The sequence below is a fragment of the Camelus dromedarius genome, chromosome 2, assembly GCF_036321535.1.
Source record: "Camelus dromedarius isolate mCamDro1 chromosome 2, mCamDro1.pat, whole genome shotgun sequence".
Classification (NCBI taxonomy): domain Eukaryota; kingdom Metazoa; phylum Chordata; class Mammalia; order Artiodactyla; family Camelidae; genus Camelus; species Camelus dromedarius.
In genome coordinates, this window is record NC_087437.1 from 80,709,450 (window position 1) to 80,732,161 (window position 22,712).

The following is a 22,712-nucleotide window of genomic DNA, read 5'->3' on the forward strand; positions in this document are numbered from 1 at the left end:
TTCCAAAAGTGATTAAAGAGTCGCACAAAGGATTTGAAGCCGTGTTTCACTGTGTTTTTATTCTCAGCATATTTTTGTTTTTGAAGTTCCTTTATGAGTTAAATGACTATCTTCAGTTTTGGGTACAACATCTTAAAAGCACAAAAGTGGAGTTGTAAGACGTGAGGTTGAGTTCCTCCCAGTCAACAAGTTTTTGTTAAAGATCTCATCCAATAAGGGTACCGCAATTTCTGTGTTAAGTCCTGTAGACCTACCAAAGTAGGGGGGACGAGGTCTCAGCTTACAGTCTAGTATACAACAGCCGTTGCATCGATCATTTCATTTCATTTTCTCATTTCTTATTGTGCCGTCTATTGTTGCATAGGCAGTCTTAACAATTCCATATTTATTTAGGAGTGCCTTTGTGGTAGTGCGTCTCAAACTTTTTTTGGCCTTATCCACAAAGGAGAGTGAACATGGAACTCAGGGACATTGCCTGAAGCAGTTGAAAACCTGTAATTGCCTTTTCATAAGCAAACAGTGTATATACCCTTTTGTGTATGTGTGTGTGTGTGTGCGCGTGTATTTTAGAGATATTCTTTGCCTTTGAAAGTATATGTATGTATTACATATACATATATACACACATATATGTATGTATATGCCTCCAATGGATCGATGTTTGTTTTAATATACTTTTGTCCCCTAAAGCCTTTAAGTAAAATGGACACATTAGAAAAATTCACAGTGTTTATCTGGTGTCATTTGTGTGCTTCCTAACGCAGAACTTTAGCAGTAATCATATCTTTGTTGAAGATGCACAACCTTTTTTCAATAAATGCATTTCGTCTTGACTTAATACATTTTTTCTGGGAGAGAGGTAAGATGTTAGACTTGTCTTTGAGCACATCCCACCCTCTTTACCTGGTTACACTTAGATATATTCATTTATTTGTTTATGTTAATTTGGTGCAAGTAGTTGTGGGAAGTAAAATTGGAGATTAAAATTGTTAATTCTTAAAAGGCATTGATATTTGTGTGTTCTCTCTCTGGGGAGGATTTTTTTTTTCTCCTGCTAACTTCCCTTTTGGAACTAACTGTCCTTTCTGAAAAGTAATTATTAACATATAATAAAAACCAGTCTCAAATCTCATATTACCTAGCTGTTCTCCAGTATTTATCTGGTTTTAAGAGATGAATATTAATTTTTAGGAATGATTCTTTTCTTAATAGTGTAGATTTAATTTTCTCACATAAATTCTCAGAAATAAAACAAATGATCAGTTGGTTTAAAGGAATTTTGAATTCTGTGTGACATTTATATGCATGCAGTTGCCATTTCATTAGGAGGGTTGCTAGCTGGATCTCAAATGACTGGAAGTGATATTTATGGTCATGAGAATTTCAGAAGTATCCAAAGATAGGAATTTGATTAATAAAACAGGAAGAATTAAATGTTAGAGGTATAAAGAAGGTGGATGGCAATAGAAAGAGAAAACAAGACACAAGTTTCAAGTTTCCTCTGTGAAACTTCACTAGGTTTCCCTGAACTTCTTTCTGAACAAGGAAGAACTATGAAGGGTTCCTTCATTTTGCTCAGAACTCTTGTAGTTGCAAGTAGTAGAAGCCCCATTCCGGCTGGCTTAAGCAAAACATAAAATGAGTGTTTGTGGACTCGCATAACTGATAACTGTAGGAGTTGGATAGCTTCTGGCATGACTGTATTTATTTTAGGCACTGGTTCTCAAGGTGTGGCCTGGTGACCTCTGGGTTCCCTGGGACCTTTTTGGGTCTGTGAGGTCAAAGTTTTTCATAATTTTAAGCCATTGTTTGCCTTTTCCTCGTATTCTCCCACGTGTGTTCAGTAGAGTTTTTCCAGAGGCTACATGACATGTATCACAGCAAATTGAATACAGAAGCATATAGGGGAAATCATCTGCTTTTTATTAAGCCAGATGTTAAAGAGATTTGCGAAAAGTAAAATAATGCCATTCTAATTTGGGGGGGAAATGATGTTATTTTAAAATATTTTAGGTATGTTAACATGCAATATGTTTATTGTTTGTTTTAAAATGACTTAATAAAGAAAAATTCCCTCTGTAGAAGACCCACAAAAACTCTGATTACCCTACTTTTCTGGAATGTGGTCATGAAGCAGGAATTAAGTATAATACACTTGTAAGCATGAGAGTAAAAATGAAAGTTTGTATGCTAAAGATCACTCATGAGAAGCTTCTGAAACCTTTCTTCATACTATATTGAAACTATGTGTTTAAATTATTTATAACTGCCCAAAAGATGAATATCTTATTTTCAAGTTCACAGCGTATCTAAGCTGTGAATTAGGTGGGGACACAGATAAAAAATTATTGACACCAGAAACAGGTTTACTGAAAGTTGAATGAAATGATTTAAATGCATGGGTCACTCAAGGGAGAATGACCATTAGAAATGTTTGCCAACAACAACAATAAAAGTATAACAGATATGTTAAAGTCATAGGTCACAATTTTCAAATGAATTTTTGAATTAAAACAGGAAAGTTGAAGTAAATTTCCTATTATCACCTGTGCAGGCAAAATCCTTGGAGATCTGTGTTTATTCTCATTTGTAGTTAAGGATACATATGTTTTTTGAGTACTTATATACTAATAAGTCTGCTAAGAATTTTGGAAACTTTATAATTCTTTCAAAAGCCTTCTGAGGTGGTTATTATTTCTGATTTACAGTTGGGACCCTGGAATTTAGGCAGGGTAAGCAACTGTTAGCAATGTAAGTAAGAAGCAGAGCCAGGATTCAAAATCTGGTCTTTTGATTACAAAATATATAGTTTTAACCTCTTTTACTGTCATAGGATGTTAGTGAACCTTACTTGGAAAAAAGGTTTCATGGACAAATAAGTGTGACAACTGTTACAGGAAAAATTTATTTACTTCAGGATTTTTCAGATCTTTTGCTCTACTGCTGTACATTTTGCCCCTCCAGGAGAGTGACTGAACATGCAGTGTTTCTCAGACTTGCTTAATTTTGAAACTCTTCCCTTCTCCCCTAGTTTCGTCTTGAGCATCTGGTGTCCCATAATGATATACACCTTTCTTTTTTCAGTAGGCCCAGGTGATGTCTGCATATTTTACATTAAGTCTAATGAACCATAATTGAAATTCAAAACCAGAATCTACAATTCATCATGATAAAACTACTTTATTTGCAGTGATGTTAGCTGAAGCCATTGGAATGAATAGAATTACCTGCAGAAACCGTATGGAGTGAGAAAAGTCTTGGATCACGTATATTTAATTTCAAAGTAGGGAGGAAGAGACACTGGTAAGCAGTTAGATAGGCAGGTTAGAAGGCATGTGATACTCTTCGGAAGCAAGGGAGGAGAGTAAAAAGCAATGTGAATCAGAGAGTTAAATAGTTGGAGGATGCTGGATTTGGCAATTAGGAGATTACTTTTTTACCACTGATTTTAGTTAGTAGAGCAGTATGGACAAAAGATTTCAGGAGGCTAAATGAATGAGTGGTGGTGAGGAAACAAAATGAGATGTGAGGGAAAGATTTCTGGAACAAGCTTGAGTATGAAATTAGATAGAAAAAATATTAAAAAAAAACTATTTGAGGAGGGTGGGAAGGGATAGACTGGGAGTTCAAAATTTGTAGATACTGGCAGGCATATGTAGAATAGATAAACAAAATTATACTGTATAGCACAGGGAAATATATACAAGATCTTGTAGCTCACAGCGAAAAAAAATGTGACAATGAATATATGTACGTTCATGTATAACTGAAAAATTGTGCTTAACACTGGAATTTGATACAACATTGTAAAATGACTATAACTCAATAAAAAATGTTAAAAAAAAACTATTTGGAGGGTGGGGTATAGCTCAGTGGTAGAGTGCATGCCTAGCAAGCACAAGGTCCTGGGTTCAATCACCCATTACCTCCATTAAATAAATAAACCTAATTACCTTATCCCCCAAAAAACTTAAAAAAAAAAAACTTAAAAAAAGACTATTAAAACCAGCTTGGTCTGGAGTGGGGAAGCGGTCAGTGAGGAGAGAAAGATACCAGGTAGGAAATAATTGATAGGGTAAGGTTGCAGAAGAGATGGGGGAGGATGGAATCAAAGCACAGTTTTTTAAGACATGGAGAAGGAAGGTAAGGGGATAAAGATAAGGATAAATTTTGAAAAGTTAAGGATACTGCAGACTTGGCTTCTAAGTGAAGTAGAAGGCAAGATCATCTTTTGAGAAAGGGGACTTCAAGTGGTATTGGAGCTCAAAATAGAATAGGAGGTCAATTAGGGATGAATAAAAGAACTATTAACTAATTTTGAAAGACTTTCAAAGTCTGAAAAATACTCATAAGTGTGAGTATGTAGATGGTAGCAGTTGTGGTTCCAACAATTATGTGACTTTCTTCAGCAGTGCTAAGAAGTCCAGGAGCAAGAATTTGGGGGAAAAGCAAGAATTGTTTTACTTAGGGTTAAAGGGTATTACAAGATGGAGGGGTGAAAAGTGGGTTCAGTGTGAGTGAGGAAATGGACAGGACAAAACATAGTATGTTGTAGAATTAGAGGTTCACATATGTGAATTTGAGAAGTGTAACAGTATTCCTTAAATCCATTCATGCATACATGTTGCTGAAATGGGGATGTGATTGTGTAGAAGTTTGTTGGAGTAGAGTAAATTGAGTCCATCGTATTGAGTGAGTTGATTTTCGGAAGTTTTAGAGCTTCCGTTTGATGGTCGACTTTAATCAGAGAGGAAAGCTATGAATCACATATGAGAGTGTTTTAGGAATGTTGGAGAAGGTCTTGGGTCAGTACATGGCAATTACAAATATGGGTGAGGTAATAATACATACAACTTTGGAAATTTTAAAGGAAGAGTTACTGTAATAAAGATGGAATATTAATTGGATGTAATGGTGAAGGAAAGAGATTGTTAATCCCTACCTCTGTTTTTATAAGTGGGACAAGAATCTTCTTGAGTCTTAAAAAAAGTGTGGTCAATAAAAAGCTATATAATATAACAATAATTTATGATATATAATTTATGTAGTAAAAAGTAATAAAAGGTATTCAGGTAAACTAAGGTGGAGGAAATGTTCAAGGAAATGTTTTAGAATTTAAGGAAATTGTTTTGACTTTCGAAAGGAATTTGGTGGGCTAGGGAAGAGATAGAGAAGAGTGTAGATGACAACTCTATTTCAATAAAAATAAAAATATATATAACAAAACAAAAAGTGTTAAAAAGACATGTGTTAAAGGAACAAGTTTAAAAAACAAAAGCATGTAGATGAAAAGGTAGGGTGAGGAGAACTGAGAGAATAGCAAGGTAATAAGCTGAAGGGATTGACATTTAGGGTGGTGATTGTGATTCCCAGGCCTGTTGATGGAAGGCAGAGGACTGGAAAGTAGATTAGAGGGATATGGTAACACAGGGAATGGATTATGGATAGGATTGAGTATCCCTGAAGATCTAGACTGGAATTTTTCTATAATGGTGCCATCTCAAACCTGCGTCTCAGATACCTAACTCTAATACGAGTCTTTAATAATTTAGGAGGCTGGCTAATGTGGGCTGCTTCATCATATATACCTATGTTGACGCACTTCTTGGCAGCACGTTGCACTGTCCTTCCACCCATTTCTGCCTATCTAAAACTTACTCATTATCTAAAACTTACTTCAAAGCCCAGTCCAATTGTTCCTTTCCAGGAACTATCTCCTAATGAACTCAGACTTAAAAATATATATGCCTATTTCTGAACTTCCACAGGTCTTCGTGCCTCTTACTTGATGTTTATCAGATTTGTATAACCTGTAAGTGTTACACTGTTAACTAGGTGACAGCAACTGTCTTATTCATCTTATGTCCCCATAGCATCCAGCATACTTAGAGTGTACTGAAGAGTGGTAAGAATACCACTCTGGAATCAGACCAGTGATGGATTAACATGATAACCTTGAGCAAGTTATTTGGATTTTTCAAACCTAAATTTTTCATCTGTAAAATAGAGGTAATACCATTCCTGAACTCACAAGGCTTTTGTAAAGATAAAATTTGTGCAAAATAGTGCCTAGCAGTGGTAATTACTATTATTTTAAATAAATGTTTATAGAATAAATAAGTGAATGAATGATTCCACAAACTACTTGGGAAAATGTCATGCTTTTTAATTGTTTAACTCGTATATATAGAATGAGAATAATTAGAGTGATTTTCCTACATGCTGATACTAATATACTAAGGTCTCTTAAAGAGGGATATTAAAATTTTTTTTAAGTTCTCAACATGATGCTTGGCATGCAGCAGTGGGTTTTTTAAAAATTGGAGTATAGTCTTTTTACAATGTTGTATCAATTTCTAGTGTACAGATACATGTACATGCATATATTCCTTTTCATTCTCTTTTTCATTATAGGTTACCACAAGATACTGAATATAGTTCCTTGTGCTGCACAGTAGAAACTTGTTTATTTTATATATAGTAGTTAGTATCTGCAAATCTCAAACTCCCAATTCATCCCTTTCCATCCCCTTCCCCTCTGGTAACCATAAGTTTATTTTCTATGTCTGTGAGTCTGTTTCTGTTTTGAAAAAAGTTCATTTGTCTTTTTTTTTTTTAATTTAAAGATTCTGCATATGAGTGATATATGGTATTTTTCCTTCTCTTTCTGGCTTACTTCACTTAGAATGACATTGTCTAGATCCATCCATGTTGCTGCAAATGGCATTATTTTATTATTTTTTATGGCTGAGTAGTATTCCATTGTATAAATATACCACAGCTTCTTTATCCAGTCATCTGTCGATGGACATTTGGATTGTTTCCATGTCTTGGCTATTGTAAATAGTACTGCTATGAACATTGGGGTGCATGTGTCTTTTTGAATTAAGGTTCCCTCTGGATATATGCCCAGGAGTGGGATTGCTGGATCATATGTTAAGTATATTTTTAGTTTTTTGAGGGATCTCCATAATGTTTTCCATCATTTAATGTTAAATGATAATTTTTTTACCATGTCTTTGTAGAAATTGTCACAGAAGGAAAAAGGAAAAAGTCTTCATCTTCGGAGTTACATAAAGTATGTATTAGTTTTGTTCTTAACCTTTGCATTATCTTTAGAATTACTAATATTGAAAATATTTTGGTGTTTGTTTTTTTAATAAAATTTTAAAGAAAATACTGTAAATACTTAACTAATCAGTGGTTTCTGTGGAATGGTATATCCTAATTAATTGAGAGTTAACTAGGAAACTCTTTCTTGGGCCAACCTTGTTTAAATCATTGTGAAATGTACTAGTATCCTTTCCAGGTCTTTTTTTCAGATTTATATAAAACAGAGCTAGCATTTCTTTGATGACTGATATGTTAGAGCACCTTAGGTTTATTCATTATGATGCTATAGATGTTGGAAAGCTGTGTTCAAGTCATGTGGTGAAAATTACTATTTGGAATATGTCCTGTTAAACATCTTTTTTTTTTCCATTTATGTATTCTTCTGTATAAGCTAAGAGTAGCAATACAAGCAAAATGAAGTTTCTGCCTACATAGGAGATGTTTAAAAACATTGATCTGTTTTTAGAAAGATAATATTTTCCTAGGGAATTTTGTGATTTAAATGCTTTAAATACTTTGATGTGCACTATAATAATTTATTATAGACTTTTCTCTGAAGCATTCTAATTATACACAGAGGACTTTAATTTGGTATGTTTTGTGGACTAAAGAGGGAGAAGAAGAAATCATAAAGGAGGGCTGTGAGAGGAATCAAGAGTACCTTGCAACACTACACAGAGATCTTGACTTTAAGTACTCTTTCTCTATCTTGGCTTCCTTCAGATTTGAGGGATGTAGTCCCTTCACTTAAAATTCAGGATTTAGCTAGCTTAAGTGAGGTAAATAAGGGAGGTAAAAAAGAAAATTTTACATTGTTACTGTACCCAGTTTTAAATACCACTGTATTGACTACTACTCTTTTTTTCCATTTAATGCCTTCAGTGAAGTGAAATTCTCTGCTTTAGGCTATTGCTTCATGCAGCTTAATCTGAAATTCTTTCATTAGAACTTTAAGATATTGAGTAAATATATTTCCCTTTCTAATTTTTAGTTGTAGAACATCAATTTTTTTCAAAAGTGATTATTTTTTAATACCAGGGACAGCATTTTTAAAAATTGAAGTATAGTTGATTTACAACAGCATTTTAAAAAACTTTTCATTTTCAAGTAACTTTAGATTTACAGAAATAGTACAGAGTTCCCATCTACCCTTTACTCAGCTTCTGCTAATGTTAATATGTTACATTACCGTAGTAAAATTATCAAGATAAAGAAATTAACATAAGTATAATATTTTAAACTACAGACATTATTTGGATTTCTTCAATTTTTCCACTGATGTCATTTTTCTATTTCAGGATCTAATCCAGGATCCCACATTGCGTTGATTTCCTTCTGTCTGTGACAGTTCTTGTCTTTTTTCTTTCCTGACAAGGACGCTTAAAGAATGCTGGTCAATATTTTGTTGAATAACCCTCAGTCTGAGTTTGTCTCATGTTTCTAATCATGCATGATTAGATTAAGGGTATGGTTTTTTGGGAGGAATACCATAGAAATATTGTGCCCTTCTCAGTATATCCTGTCAGGGAACACGTGATGATGATAAGTCTTATTACTGGTGATGTCAGTCTTGATCACCTGGTTAAGATGGTATCTGCCTGGTTACTCTGTTGTAGAGTTGCTCTTTCCATTTGTAATAAGTAGATATCTTGGGAGACGTATTTTGTGTTTTTTCCCCCAGTTTTATTGAGATATAATTAACATACAGGACTCAATAAGTTTCAGGTGTACAGTAAAATGATTTGACTTAACATATATCATGAAAGGATTACCACAGTAGGTTTAGTGAGCATCCATCATCTTGTATAGGTACAACATTAAAAAAACAGAAAAAAAAATTTTTCCTTGTGATGAGAACTCTTAGGATTTACTCTCTTAACTTTCATTTGTAACTTAGAGCAGTGTTAATTATCTTTATCATGTTTTACATTACATCCCTAGTACTTGTCTATCTTATAACTGGAAGTTTGAGTTGGGAGAGATATTTTGAATCTATGCAGATACACTGTTTGTTCTCAATCTTTCACCCTCTTTTTTAGCATCTAGCAGTGCATCTTACCTGCAACAATTAATAAGCAATATTCTATTGGTGATTTTCTATTTTCTTCATTCCTCTATATTTATTAATTAAAATTCTTCTGGAAGGGTGAGTTGTCCCTCTTCCCTCACTTATTTATTTATTCATTATTTACATATATCAATATGGACTCATAGGTATTTATTTTATTTTATGTGTTATAATCTACTACTGTCATTAATGGTTTTGTTGATCAAAGAATTCCAGCTTTGGCATTGGGAGATCTTTCAGGATGACTCCTGTGCCCTTTTGACATGCTCCTTTTTTTTTTTTTTTTTTTTTTTTGACCGCCTCCTTATTTTCTGGTACTGCAAGGGACTTTCCAAGGAGCCCTGATTCTTTTTATTGAAGAATGGTCTTTAGAACCAGATCTGGGTGTTAGGTGTGCTCTTTGCTGCTGGGGTATCATTGTTTCTAGGCTATCTCAATAGACAGGACTAGAAAAATATATGTATACTAACCCATACACATACATACTAATCTGTATATATTTATTTCTCTAACTACTTTTCTGTACAACTGAAAAAAAAACCCCATGAGTTCAGTACTGTTACGTCTGATTCCAGTCCAATACCACAGGGCTTATTCTAGCCTTCCCTCTTTATTTTTAACTTTTTTTCTGTCTTTCATTGTCTACAATATATTTTCTTACTTGTTCAACCATAATATGCACACAAAGTTGTACTACTGCTCTTTAAAAATGTAAATTCTTAAAAAATTGGCATATTAAATTTTGGTTAGTAGCTTATATTATTGCTTTTTCTCTCAAGGCAGCTAGGGAAATAAATTACTAAAAGGATTAGAGCATTGATGGATATAGGAACATGATACTGATACATTTTGAGTGTAAAGTATTAAAAAAATATTTCTAACTCAATACTAGATTGTTGTCAAGAAAACGGAAAATTCAAGTACACAAAAAGACCACCTGGATTCAATCAAAATTAATACTAAGGTATATATCCTTCTAGTTTGTCTGCTTATTTATGATAAATATTTAAATATTAACAATTAAAAATCGTAAAATACTGTTTTATAATTAACTTTTTCTACTTAACTATGTATTGTGAACATCATTTTATGAAATCAAATTTAAGCATTTCTCAGTAGATACTTATTGCATACTTAACGTGTGTTGGACACTCTACTGAGCATTAGTACCAGGCATAAGCAGTGGTAAATATTTTTAATGACTACACTGTATTCCATTTTATGGTATATCACAGTTAATTTAACCACTATCCTTTCATTATATTTTTTTCAGTTTAAAAAATTATAAATAGTACTGTAGTTGTTATCCTTGTAGCTAAATCTTTGGAATATCATTATCTACTAAAGTATTCCTGGCCCTTTGATAGGAGCTGGAAATAGATTAATTCAAGGCTTACATCTCCTCTCTGGATAGATGTAGAGTAAGAGTGTGAACACTTTGAACTCTGCTAATGGGGAGATTTTTATAATCTTTGGATTTATACGTGGGAGGCTGAGACTGAAAACTGAAAAACAAGACTTTAATTTTTCCTTGGTAAGTCATAGCCATACCCATGAGCAGACCCCAAATTTTCCTTAAATAAATCTTTATATCTATGTAGTGTCCGAACAAATAAGTGATTACAATTCTTAAGTTCTGTACGAAGAACATGGCAGAGATCATCTCAACTCAAACAGTTTAAAGAGCATTTGTTAACAATGTATGATTTGTCAATAGAATGTAGCATCCCTCCCCCCGCCCTGGATTATCCTCTTTGGACTGCACTCTTTTTGAGGGCATACTGCAATGAATTAGGTATAAAATGAACCTCGAAGTAACTGCGTGAATTGAACTGCTGCAAGTCTTGTTTAATAGTATATTTGAATATTAGTAAATAAAATAAATGTCCTTGAGCTTTGTTTTGGGGACATTGTTAGAATTCTTTAAGTGTATTTAAGTATAACTTAAAGGGAAGGGGTTTTAAAACCCATTCTTGCCTTAAAAGATTAAATTTCAGTCTTTAAAGTATTAGGAGACTATTGAAAATACTTGAAAGTGTTAGGAATCCATTCTGATTCTTGTTATGAGGCTTTGCAGAATCATTAGTGGCTTAGAATCTTTTTTAATTGTACACCCTTGAGACCATTATTAAAATGTGTCTAAGAATAGATCAGATTGTTGCAAAAAGACATGTCATTATCAATGATTTAATCATTAATAAAAGTGAGTGTAGAAAAAATGGACAAAGTAGTTAGTTTGTATCTAAAGTCTGCTTGCCACTCATACGCAATATTAGACTGAGAGATTTATTGACTAAGAAGCTGCAGCAGAGGTTTTTTTTTGAGCTTTAAATGTTTATTTTTTTCTTGCCTTTAGTAATTGCATGATACTCCTATTAAAATACAAAACATTTGGAAACTGTAGGAAAATACGAAAATGAAAATAAAAATCACCCACTACATCAGCATTCAGAGATAATTACTGTTAAACATTTTTGTGTGTATCATTTCACATTTGTTTTCTATACATGGATTTTTTTTTTGCTTTATGAAAGAGATCATTTTGTATGTATGATTTTCTTTGCAACTTATGTTGGAAATAATGTCTTATATCATTAATTATTCTTTTGGAACATGTTATTTAATAAATGAAAGTGTCTCATTATTTAGTTTTACCATAGTTTTGTTTAATTGCTCTTTTATTGTCATTGTTTCTGGTTTTTGTATATTGTAAGTAATATATAGTCTATGTCCCTGTTCATAAATATTTTTATGTGTATAAGTTGGTCCTTAAACACAATAGATTTGAACTGTGCTGGTTCACCTACATACGGAATTTTAAAAATAAATATTTTAGGACTATACAATCCGTAGTTGGTTGAACCTGGGGATGTGAAACTGTGGATACGAGGGGCTGATGATAAAGTTACTCAGACTTTCAACTGTGCAGGGGTGCAGTGCCCCAACTCCTGAGTTGTTCAAGGGTCATTGATACTTTGATTTTCATGCCTCTTGATGTTTATTTTGAGTTTTAATAAATCTCCTATTTCTATACTTTTGGGGGAAGCAGAGACTGCTCTTTTTGAAAATAAGGTAGATTATGTTTTGTGTTGTTCCTAATGGAAGAATACATGAATATTTATTAGGGCAAATAATTTATTGACGTTGAGTCGAAGCCACTCACAGGTAAAATAGTAAAAACTGCTGTGCAAAAAGGATATAAAATATATCTTCCACAGAAGACATCAACAGTCTTCTATAAGATAGACATTTTGCAAAATACTCAAAACCTATACCCAACTCTTTTTAAAATAGCAGTTGTTCTCCTTCAAGTTTGACCTTGGTATCTTTTCAGGTTATTACTAGGGCTGTGTAACAAATTACCCCCAAACTTAACAGTTTAAACTTCTTTTGCTCATGAATCTGTTGTCTGGGCAGGGTTCAGTTGGAGATAGCTTTTCCTTATTTTAGTTGATGTTAGCTAGGTTTGCTTCGAGGCTGGGGCCTGGAATCATCTTAAAGGATCACTCACTTATCTTCATACCTGTGTTGGGAAGACTCAGATATCTTGATGTATATCTATTCTTTTTAGCCTTTTCATGTGATCTTTGCAGCACAGCAACTTCAGGGTGTCCAAGACTTTTTTAACCTATGGCTCAGGGCTCCCAAGGCATGTGTACTGAGAGACAGAGAGAAAGGGGAAAAGACAGGAAAGAAGGGAGAACACACAAGTACGTGAGAGCCAGGCTGAAGCAGTGCAGCTCCATGTATCGCCTTTTATGATCTAGCCTTGGAATTCCAGTCACAGTTCTGCTTAGATTCAAGGGGAAGAAACGTAGACCACACCTGATGTTGGAGAAATGGTCAGTGTCACATTGTAAAAAGGGGATGTGGGATGTGGAATATTGATATGACCATCTGTGGACAATACAGTGTGCCACAGTGTCTAATAGAGGCTAAATATCCTACTCACAAAGGATCCATGGGTGTGATTAGCCCGAATCCCTTATTTTACTCCCTGAGAGAACAACTCTTGTTCCCTCGTTAAGAATATGAAGGAAATGACTGATTGAGAGAAAATGTTGTTTTTGCAGATAAAAAATTATAAAGAGGTACCTTTTTATATAGATTTGGTATAAATAATTAAGACATTACTGGTGCCCAGGAGGATTAACACAGAAATGCTAATGAAATAAAAGAGTTGAGTACCCTTTCTTCAGATTTATTTTATCCTCCTGACTTAATGCTTTACTCTCATTGAAATCATTTTATGGTTGTTAGTGGGTGTAGTTGATATAGTGCTTTATTATATGTCATATAATAAGCTGAACTTGATGCTTAAGCGTCATTTATAATGTGAAAGTTAAATTATTTCAGATCCAAACAAATGATTTCAAACTCGTGGCTGCAATCTGTATGTTCGTTCATTTGTTTATTCAGTGTATCATGAGCGATACACTTTGGAGGTATAAAGATCAGGGCAATCTCTTTAGTGACCTCCACAGTCTGCAGAAGAAAACAGACATGTAGATGAATAATTATAATATAGTATGATATGTGTAATATCAGTTACCAAGTTCTAATACCCAGAGAAAGGAATGCCTTGGTGTGGCAGTGACAGTTGTGTGTTTAAGAGAATAATTTTGTGCAGAATCTGAAGTATTTTAACAAGGGAGAATTAGAGGGGAGAGCATTCTGGGTTGAAGGATCAGCACTTACAAAGGGCTAGAGATATAATATATATTTGAAAAAGATTGAATAAACTCAATGTTGTTGGAGTATTGAGTTTGTGATGTGTGGGTGATGTCAAGGAGCCCAGATTGTTAAGAGTTTTATCTGTAAGTAATGGAAGCCATTATTGTATTTTAAGATTGTACCATAATTATATTTGTGTATTAGGGAACTCTGGGGAAAGCATTTGAAAAATTAGAAGGGGGAGAAACTGTAGGTAAGAATAGTTAGGAAGTTATTGTGGTACTTCATTTACCTACCTTTATACTGAATGAGAGATTTTTTTACAAATTATATTTAACTGCCTATAAATTAAGCACTGAAATTAAAACTCTTTAAAAGTAATAGCAAAATATTAATGCGGATAATATAATAGTTCTTTTAGGTCATTGGCTTTTATTTATATTTCACTTAAACTGATTATTTTCTCATTCTGGATTTAGATAACGAAGATGTTAAATGCAAAACCAGAGGATATTTGTGTTCAGTCACCACTGTCCAAACTCAGACGCTCAGAACGCTGGGATCTCCCTTTGCAGGGGGTAAATAAAAACTTTTCTTTTAAGTATGTGGCGTTATTTGGTATGTTTAAAATATTTTAATAAAGCTGAATTTTTATTTTCCTATTATGTCCTTTTTTGGTTTTCCTGTGTTATATAATTTTAAATGAATTTATTTCTGGCATGTGTTGAAGAGATTAGATTTTTTTGTTTGTTTTTTGTTTTTTTTTTACTTTAAATCTAAGAATACCGTATTATGCATGGTTGTTTTCTTCATGAAATTTTAATCTCATTATTGTGAAATATATTGTATTTTACATTTATGAGACTGTTAAGCTTTTTAGAATCACTTGCTTTTTTTTCTCTTGTTTTGTAAATTTGAGAAAGTATATCTTCAAGGGTGACACAAATGTATTCTAAAAGATATCGTGATTATAAATCTGAACTAATTTTATCACTGTTAAGTATTACTGTAGAGTTCTCATGAGTATGGCTTAAGATAGTATTTTTTAAATGTTTTTTTTTCCCCTTCACTTGCACAACTCATCATCAATGTTTTAAAAATAGAATTTTTCTCATACTTTCCAATTTTTCCAGTTGAGACTATACATATTAATCTGCTGGGCTAACATAACAAAATACCACAGGTCAGGTGGCTTCAACAACAGAAAGTTATTTTCTCAGAGTTCTGGAGGCTGAAAGTCCAGGATCAAGGTGCTAGCAGGGTTGGTGTCTCCAAGGCGTCTCTCCTAGGCTTATAGGTGGCCACCTTCTTGCTGTATCCTCACATGATCTCTTTTCTGTGCATCCACATCCCTTGGAGTTTCCTCCTCTTCTTATAAGGACACTAGTCCTGTAGGATTAGATTCCCACCCTTAGGACCTCATTTAAACTTAATTACCTCTGTGAAGGCCCTGTCTCCACATATAGTCATATTAATGGTTAGGGCTTCAACATATGGATTTTGGAAGAGACAATCCAGTTCCTAACAGTAGCATTTTAGGATAACAGACTTTAAGTCACCTTGAATATATGTGTTTTCATGTTACAGGCAAGAAAAATTAACCATTTATTATAACTTGTTCTCAGAGGAAAGATTTATCATTGGTATTAATTGCTTTAACATTATTTAAAATTTTAATTATTAAATAATAATTTGTTCTTTATACAGTGTACAAAAAAGAAAAGCATATTGCCCACATATGAGTTTATGTTATTTTTTGATCATTGCTGAAGAGGGATCATGAAATACATCTAATTCTGTTCTTTGCCGTTTTCAGTTAGTAATATCTTTAAATTTTTTTATATTTTGACACATTTAGATCTACTTCTTTGTTTATTTTTTGTTGGCCTTCCAGTACTCCAAAGATATACTGTATATTGTAATTTATTCACTTAGTACATTGATAGTAGACAGTTTGGTTGTTTCTGGTGTTTTACTAATAGAAACAGTGTTGTAGTGAACATCATTTTTCATAAACAGGGAACCATTTTTGGGTGGGATCACTGGGTCTAAGGGAATTTGAATATTAAATTTTAATAAATATTGCAAAATTATCTCACAGAAAATTTCTACCAATTTATATTGCCACCAGTGAGAGCTCCCATATTTCTACAAATTTACTAGCACTGGGCATTATCATGCAGTAAAATTGTTGCCAATGGAAAAAAACAACATTATTTTAAGAAAATTTTATCTCTTTGCATTTACATATTTTATGTTTTAGAATATTGAATGGAGTAAAAAGATACATATGTATCATTTTAAATATACACATACACAGTCTCTTGGAAGTAGACATGATTTTTGTTAGGTTTGTTTTCTTAAAGAGGATCTTACCAGATGTGTTTTTTCCTTTACCCTGTATAATCTTCATTTAGCTTTCGTCCTTCAAAAAGATGTGGTTCACCGGACAGCTCTTTAGGTATTAAGTCTTTGTGTTATATAATCTGCTGTCCTCTCTCTTCCTTACCTCCTCTTCCTTTCAGCAGTCTCCTTTTCCTGAGAAGTAATGACTTATTTTCTCCTTTAATTCTCTCTAACTCACTGAATGAACTAAACCTCCTCAGAGACATATTTTCTTTTCCTGTGACTAGTTTCCCACTCTAGTTGGGTGTCTATCTTTTTAGTATAGTGATACTTAACTTTGGGGGAATCTACATCCTATTTGAGATTTGAAGTGGCATATGTCAGTGTTACCTTGCTTCCTTTTTGCTTTAGACTTCACAGTATTTGCTGTGTGCTTTATTGTTACTGGAGTTTGAAGCATTACCAAAACCTTGCTTCGTTGTTTCACCCATATGCCGTAGGTTTCAATGAAAAAAAAAAAAAAAGGATAAATGCCATTTTCTATAGTCCATAGCAGAATTTTATCTTATGTATTTATTTGTGGTTTTTGTTGAGACATAATTATATAAAATAGGCTGCACAAATCTTAGGCATATAATTGAATGAGCTTTGACTAATTTAACACATGCAACCAATATCTTAATGAAATAGAGCATCGTCACGGTCCTTAAAAGTTCCCTTATGTCTCTTTCCATTGTGTCTTCTCTTTTCCTGCTGTCCCTGTTCCCACCATGTTCCTCACAACCAATTTTCTGATTTTATATCTGTAAGATAGTTTTGCCTGTTCATACAGTATATACTTTTTTGCGGTTGCCCTCTATTGCGCAGTTAAATGCTGTTGAAACTGATTCCTGTTTTGTATTTATCAGTGATTTGTTCCTTTTTATTGCTAAGTAATATGCTATTATATGAATATAACAGCAATTTAATTCTCATATTGATGGACTTTTGGGCTTGGTTTTAATTTGCATTGCCCTGTTGACTAATGGAGTTATAACATTTTCATATGCTGATTAGCTGCTGTTTATCTTCTTTTTTTTGTAAAGTGTCTGTTCAGATTTTTTGCCCTTTTTAAAATAAATTTTATTGACAGTTTATGTATAATTAAATTAATCTATTTTAAGTGTTCTTTTTTAAACTTAATATTTTTATTGAAGTATATTCAGTTTATAATGCATCAATTTCTGGTGTATAGCAGAATGCTTCAGTCATACATGAATATACATATATTCGTTATCATATTCTTTTTCACCATAAGTTAGCTACAAGATACTGAATATGGTTCTCTGTGCTATACAGTGTAAACTTGTTTACCTATTTTATATATAGTAGTATCTGCAAATCTCAAACTCCCAATTTATCCTTTCCCATTCCCTTCCCCTCTGGTAACCGTATGTTTGTTTTCTATGTCTGTGACATTTTAAGTGTTCTGAATTTTGACAAATGTATATACACTTTTGCAACCACCACTGTAATAAATGGGTCTGTGTGTGTGTGTTTGTATTTATTTATAATTTTTTTCTTGGTGTACACTCTTATGAGTTACAAGACCTGTAGAGGCTCCTATAACTCCTATAACTATCATCACAGTGAAGATAGTGTACAGTTCCATCACTCCAAAAAATTCCCTGGTGCTGTCCCCTTTGTAGTTACTCTCTATCCCCATCCCTAATCCATGGTAACGTTGTTTTCTGTACCTGTACTTCTACATTTTCCATAATGTCATATGAATGAAATCACAGAATAAATAATGGGTTTTTTTTAAATAAATAAATGTTTTGAGAGTGACTTTTTCACTCAGCAAAATGCCATTGAGATTTCATCCATGTTGTTGTGTATATCAGTAATTTGTTTAACCATTCCTCCATTGACGACTGAAGGACATATGGGTCGTTTCCAGTTTTTGGCAATTAGGAATAAAGCTGCTATACATACTTGCACACATTTTTTTTAAGCATAAGTTTAAATTTTTCTAGATTAAATGCCTAGAAGTGGGATTCCTGAATCATATGGTAAGTCTATATTTAACTGCAAAAACTGTTTTCCAGACTGGTTATACCAATTTTCATTCCCAGCAGCAATATATGGAGGCTTCTGGGTGTTCTGTAATTTTGTCAGCACTTGGTACTATCTGTTTATTAATCTTTTAAAATTAATAGACTTTATTTTTTAGACTAGTTCTAGATTTACTGAAAAATTGAAGGAATAGTACAGGCAGTACCCATAGGCTCTTCATTCTGCCCTGCCCTGACTCAGTTTCCCTATTATTAATATCTTGCATTACTGTGGTACATTTGTTATAATTAGTGAGTCAAATACTGATACATTATTATTTTTTAAAATTGTGATGTAATTGTCATATAACATTTTATTAGTTTTAGGTGTACAACATAATCATTGATACATGTGTAAATTGCAAAATTATTGCCACAATAAACTTAGTAAGTTTAGTTAACATCCACCACCGTACATAGTTACACTTCTTTTTTTTTTTTTTTCTTACGATGAGACTTTTAAGATCTACTCTCCTAGCAGCTTTCAAATATACAACGCAGTATTGTTAACTAAATCCCCCAGGACCTATTTAACTTCTAAGTGGAAGTTTATATCTTTTGACCACCTTCATCCATTTCCTCCAACCCTCAACCCCTGTCTCTGGCAACTGCAAATCTGTTCTCTGTATTGATTTTTTTTTAGTATTCCACGTGTAAATGGCATCATACAGTATTTGTTTTTCTCTGTCTGACTTATTTTACTTAGTATTATGCCCTGGAAGTCCACCCATGTTGTTGAAAATGGCAAGATTCCCTTCTTTTTTTATGGTTGAATAACATTCTGTTAGTGTGTATGTGTGTGTGTGTGTGTGTGTGTATGTATGTGTGTACCACATTTTATTTATCCATTCGTCAGCTGATGGACACTTAAGTTGTTATGTGCCTTGGCTATTGTAAATAATGCTTCAGTGAACATGGGGTTGAAGATTTTTTTTCAGGTAGTTCTAACAGGTATGTATGGATATCTGTTTTACCTTGCAGTTGCCTAATGGCATATTTTATTGAGCTTCTTTTCTTATGCATATTTGTCATCTGTATATCTTCTTTGGTGAAGTGTATGTTCATATCTTTGTCTCATTTTAAAAATCGGGTTATTTTCTTATTTTTGAGTTTTAATAGTTGATTATATGTTTTGGATACCAGTCCTTTATCAGATACATGTTTGCAAAGATTTTTTTTTCTAGTCTGTGTCTTAACTTTTACTCTTAATAACAGTGTCTTTCACAGAGCAGTTTTTAATTTTAATGAAGTCCAAGTTATCAGTTTTTCCTTCATGGATTGTGCTTTAGGTGTTATATCTAAGAAGTAATTGTTCAACTGAAGGTCACCTAGATTTTCTTCTGTGTTATCTTTTGGGAGTTTTACAGTTTTGCATTTTATATTTAGATCTATGGTCCATTTTCAGTTAATTTTTGTGAAAGGTATAAGATTTGTATCTTTATTTCTTTATACATGGATGTCCAGTTGTTTTTGCATCATTTGTTGAAAAGACTAGCCTTTCTCCATTGAATTGACATTGTTCCCTTGTTAGAAATTAGTTGATTATATTGTGTGGATCTGTTTCTCAGCTGTCTGTTCTGTTGATCTATTTGTCTGTTCTTTCATCAATACCAGGCCTTTTGGTTACTATAACTTTATAGTAAGTCTTGAAGGTGGGAGTATCTATCCTCTGAGCTTGTTCTTTAAAATTGTGTTGGCTATTCTGGGTCTTTCACATTTCTATTTAAAATTTAGAATCAGTCTCTTGATACCCACAAAATAACTTGCTGGAATGTTGATTGGAATTGTGTTGATTCTATAGATCAAGTTGGGAAGAACTGACATCTTGACAGTGTTGAATCTTCTTATCCATGTGCATGGGATATCTGTTTATTTGTATGTTTGATATTTTTCATCAGAATTTTATAGTTTTTTCATATAGATTTTATACGTCTTTTTAAAGATTTGTACCTAAGTGTTTAATTTTCCAGCTAATGTAAATGGTATTGTGTTTTTAACTTCAAATTCTAATAGTAAGAATTTCTTTCATGTAAGAAAGCAATTAATTTTTGTATATTCATCCTATTTCCTGAACCATTGCTATAATTGCTTATTAGTTCAAGAAGTTTTTTTTTTTAAATTGATTCTTTGGGATTTTCTTCATAGATACTTATGTCATCTCAAATAAAAGGTTTATTTTTTCTTTCCCAATCTGTATACCTTTTATTTCATTTTCTTGTCATATTTCATTATGTAGGACTTCCAGTATGAGGTTGAATAGGAGTGGTGAAAGGTAACATCCTTGCTTTGTTCTCAATCTTAATATGAAAGCATATGGTTCCTCACCATTAAGTATGTTGGCTGTAGGTTTATTGTAAATATTCTTTATCAGATTAAAAATATTCTCCTTTATTCCTAGTTTGCTGAGAGTTTAAAAAAATCACAAATGGCTTTTGGGTTTTTGTCAAATTCTTTTTCTTCATCTATTGATATGACCATTTCATTTTTCTTCTTTAGCTTGTTGACATTAATGGATTATTCAGATGCTTAACCAACATTTCATACTTGAAATAAATCTCACTTGTTCATGATATATAATTCTATTTATACTTTGTTGGATTTGATTGTGCTGAGAATTTTTGCACCTTGATCGTAAGAGGTATTATGTAGTTTTCTTTTTTTGTAATGTATTTTTCTGGTTTTGGTATTAAGGTAATGCCTGTCTCATAGAATGAGTTTGGAAGTGTTCTGCTTCCATTTTCTGGAAGAAATTGTGGAGAATTTTTATAATTGATTCCTTAAATGTTTGGTAGAATTCACCAGTGACCCAAACTGGGCCCAGTGCTTCCTATTTTGGAAAGTATTAAATACTGATTCAATTTCTTTAATAGATATGGCTATACTCAGATTATGTATTTCTACTTTTGTAAATTTTGGTCAATTCTGTCTTTCAAGGTGTTGGTCCATTTCACTTACATTTTCAAATTTGTGGGCTTTGAGTTGTTTATAGCATTTCTTTATTACTTCTGTATAATGTCCATTTCATCAGTACTGATCCTCCCTCCTTGATTTTTGATATTAGTAATTCATGTCTTCTTTTTTTTTCTTGGTTAACCTGTGTAGAGGTTTATCATTTTTATTGATCTTTTCAAAGAACCAGTTTTTGGTTTAGTTGATTTTCTGCGTTGATTTCCTATTTTCAACTTTATTGATTTCTGCTCTTTTCTTTCTTTCTTTTCTTTTGCTTACTCTGGAATAAATTTGCCCTTCTTTTTGAAATTTCCAAAACTGAAAGTTTAGATTATTGGTTTTAGAATTGTCTCCTTTTTCAATACATGCATTGAATGCTACAGATTTCCTTTTAAGCATGTGAGCTTGAGAAGAGTGTGTATTCTTCTGTTTTTAGTTGGAAGTATTCTATAAATATTAATTAGATCCAGTCGATTGATGGTTTTTTTCAGTTCAATAATGTCCTTATTGATTTTCTGCTTGTTGGATCTGTCTATTTCTGATGGAGTCATATTGAAGTCTTTAACTATAATTGTTGATTTGCCTATTTGTCCTTGTATTTCTGTTGGTTTTTGCCTTGTGTATTTTGGTGCTCTGTTGTTAAGCATATATGCAGCAAGGTTTGTTATGTCTTCTTGGAGAATTAACCCATCTATTATTCTGTAATATTCCTCTTTATCCCTGTATCCTCAAAATTTGATACTTTTTTTTTTTCCCTTGAAGTCTCAGTCTGGAGTTAATACAGCTACTCTAACTTTCTTTAGTTTTGTTAGAATGGTATATCTTTCTTCATCCCTTTAGTTTTAATCTGTTTGTGTCTTTGTATTTCAAGTGAGTTTATTATATATAATGTAGAGTAGGGTCTTTTTTTTTTTAAAATCATAGGTTGATTTTCAGATATTGAACCACTTTTATGTCCTAGAATAAACTCTAATCAGTCATATTGTATTACTCTTTTTATATATTGCTGGTTTTGATTAGCAAATTTTTGTTGAGTATTTTTGTCTGTACTTACCAGGGATATTGGTCTTTAGTTTTCTTGTACTGTCACTACATCAATTTGGTATCAGTGTAATATTTGCCTTATAGAATGAACTGGGAATTGTTCTCTTGTAGTTGATAGAATAGGTTGTATAGGATTCATTTTATTTTCTTCTCAAATGTTTGTTTGAGTTGCTAGGAAAACTCTGAGGGCCTACAGGCACAGGGCTTATGGCATGGAGGGTGGCAGCTCGATTTATAAAAGGGTAGCAGAAAAGATCTTCATGATACAGTTGTTCTGTGTCTTGATTTTGCTTGTAGTCACAGAGATGTGTACATGTGATAAAATTGCATAAGACTAAATACACGCACACATACATGTGCATGTAAAGCAGGTGAAATCTTAATAAGGTCATGGATTGTTTCAGTGTCAATTTCCTGGTGATGAT

At 32.9% G+C, this 22,712-nt stretch overlaps 1 protein-coding gene across 8 annotated transcripts in view; it reads left to right on the top strand.

Moving 5' to 3' along the window:
• Positions 1 to 22,712, top strand: part of SENP7 (SUMO specific peptidase 7) — a 128,218-nt gene that overhangs the window by 14,796 nt on the left and 90,710 nt on the right. For 7 of the 8 annotated variants that reach the window (XM_010978431.3, XM_064495852.1, XM_031456511.2 and 4 more), the window contains 3 exons: positions 7,026 to 7,078; positions 10,074 to 10,145; positions 14,335 to 14,433. In XM_010978431.3, coding sequence (XP_010976733.3) covers positions 7,026 to 7,078; positions 10,074 to 10,145; positions 14,335 to 14,433 — 224 coding nt within the window. The remainder of the gene's footprint in view (positions 1 to 7,025; positions 7,079 to 10,073; positions 10,146 to 14,334; positions 14,434 to 22,712) is intronic. The other variant, XM_031456514.2, reaches the window with a different exon arrangement.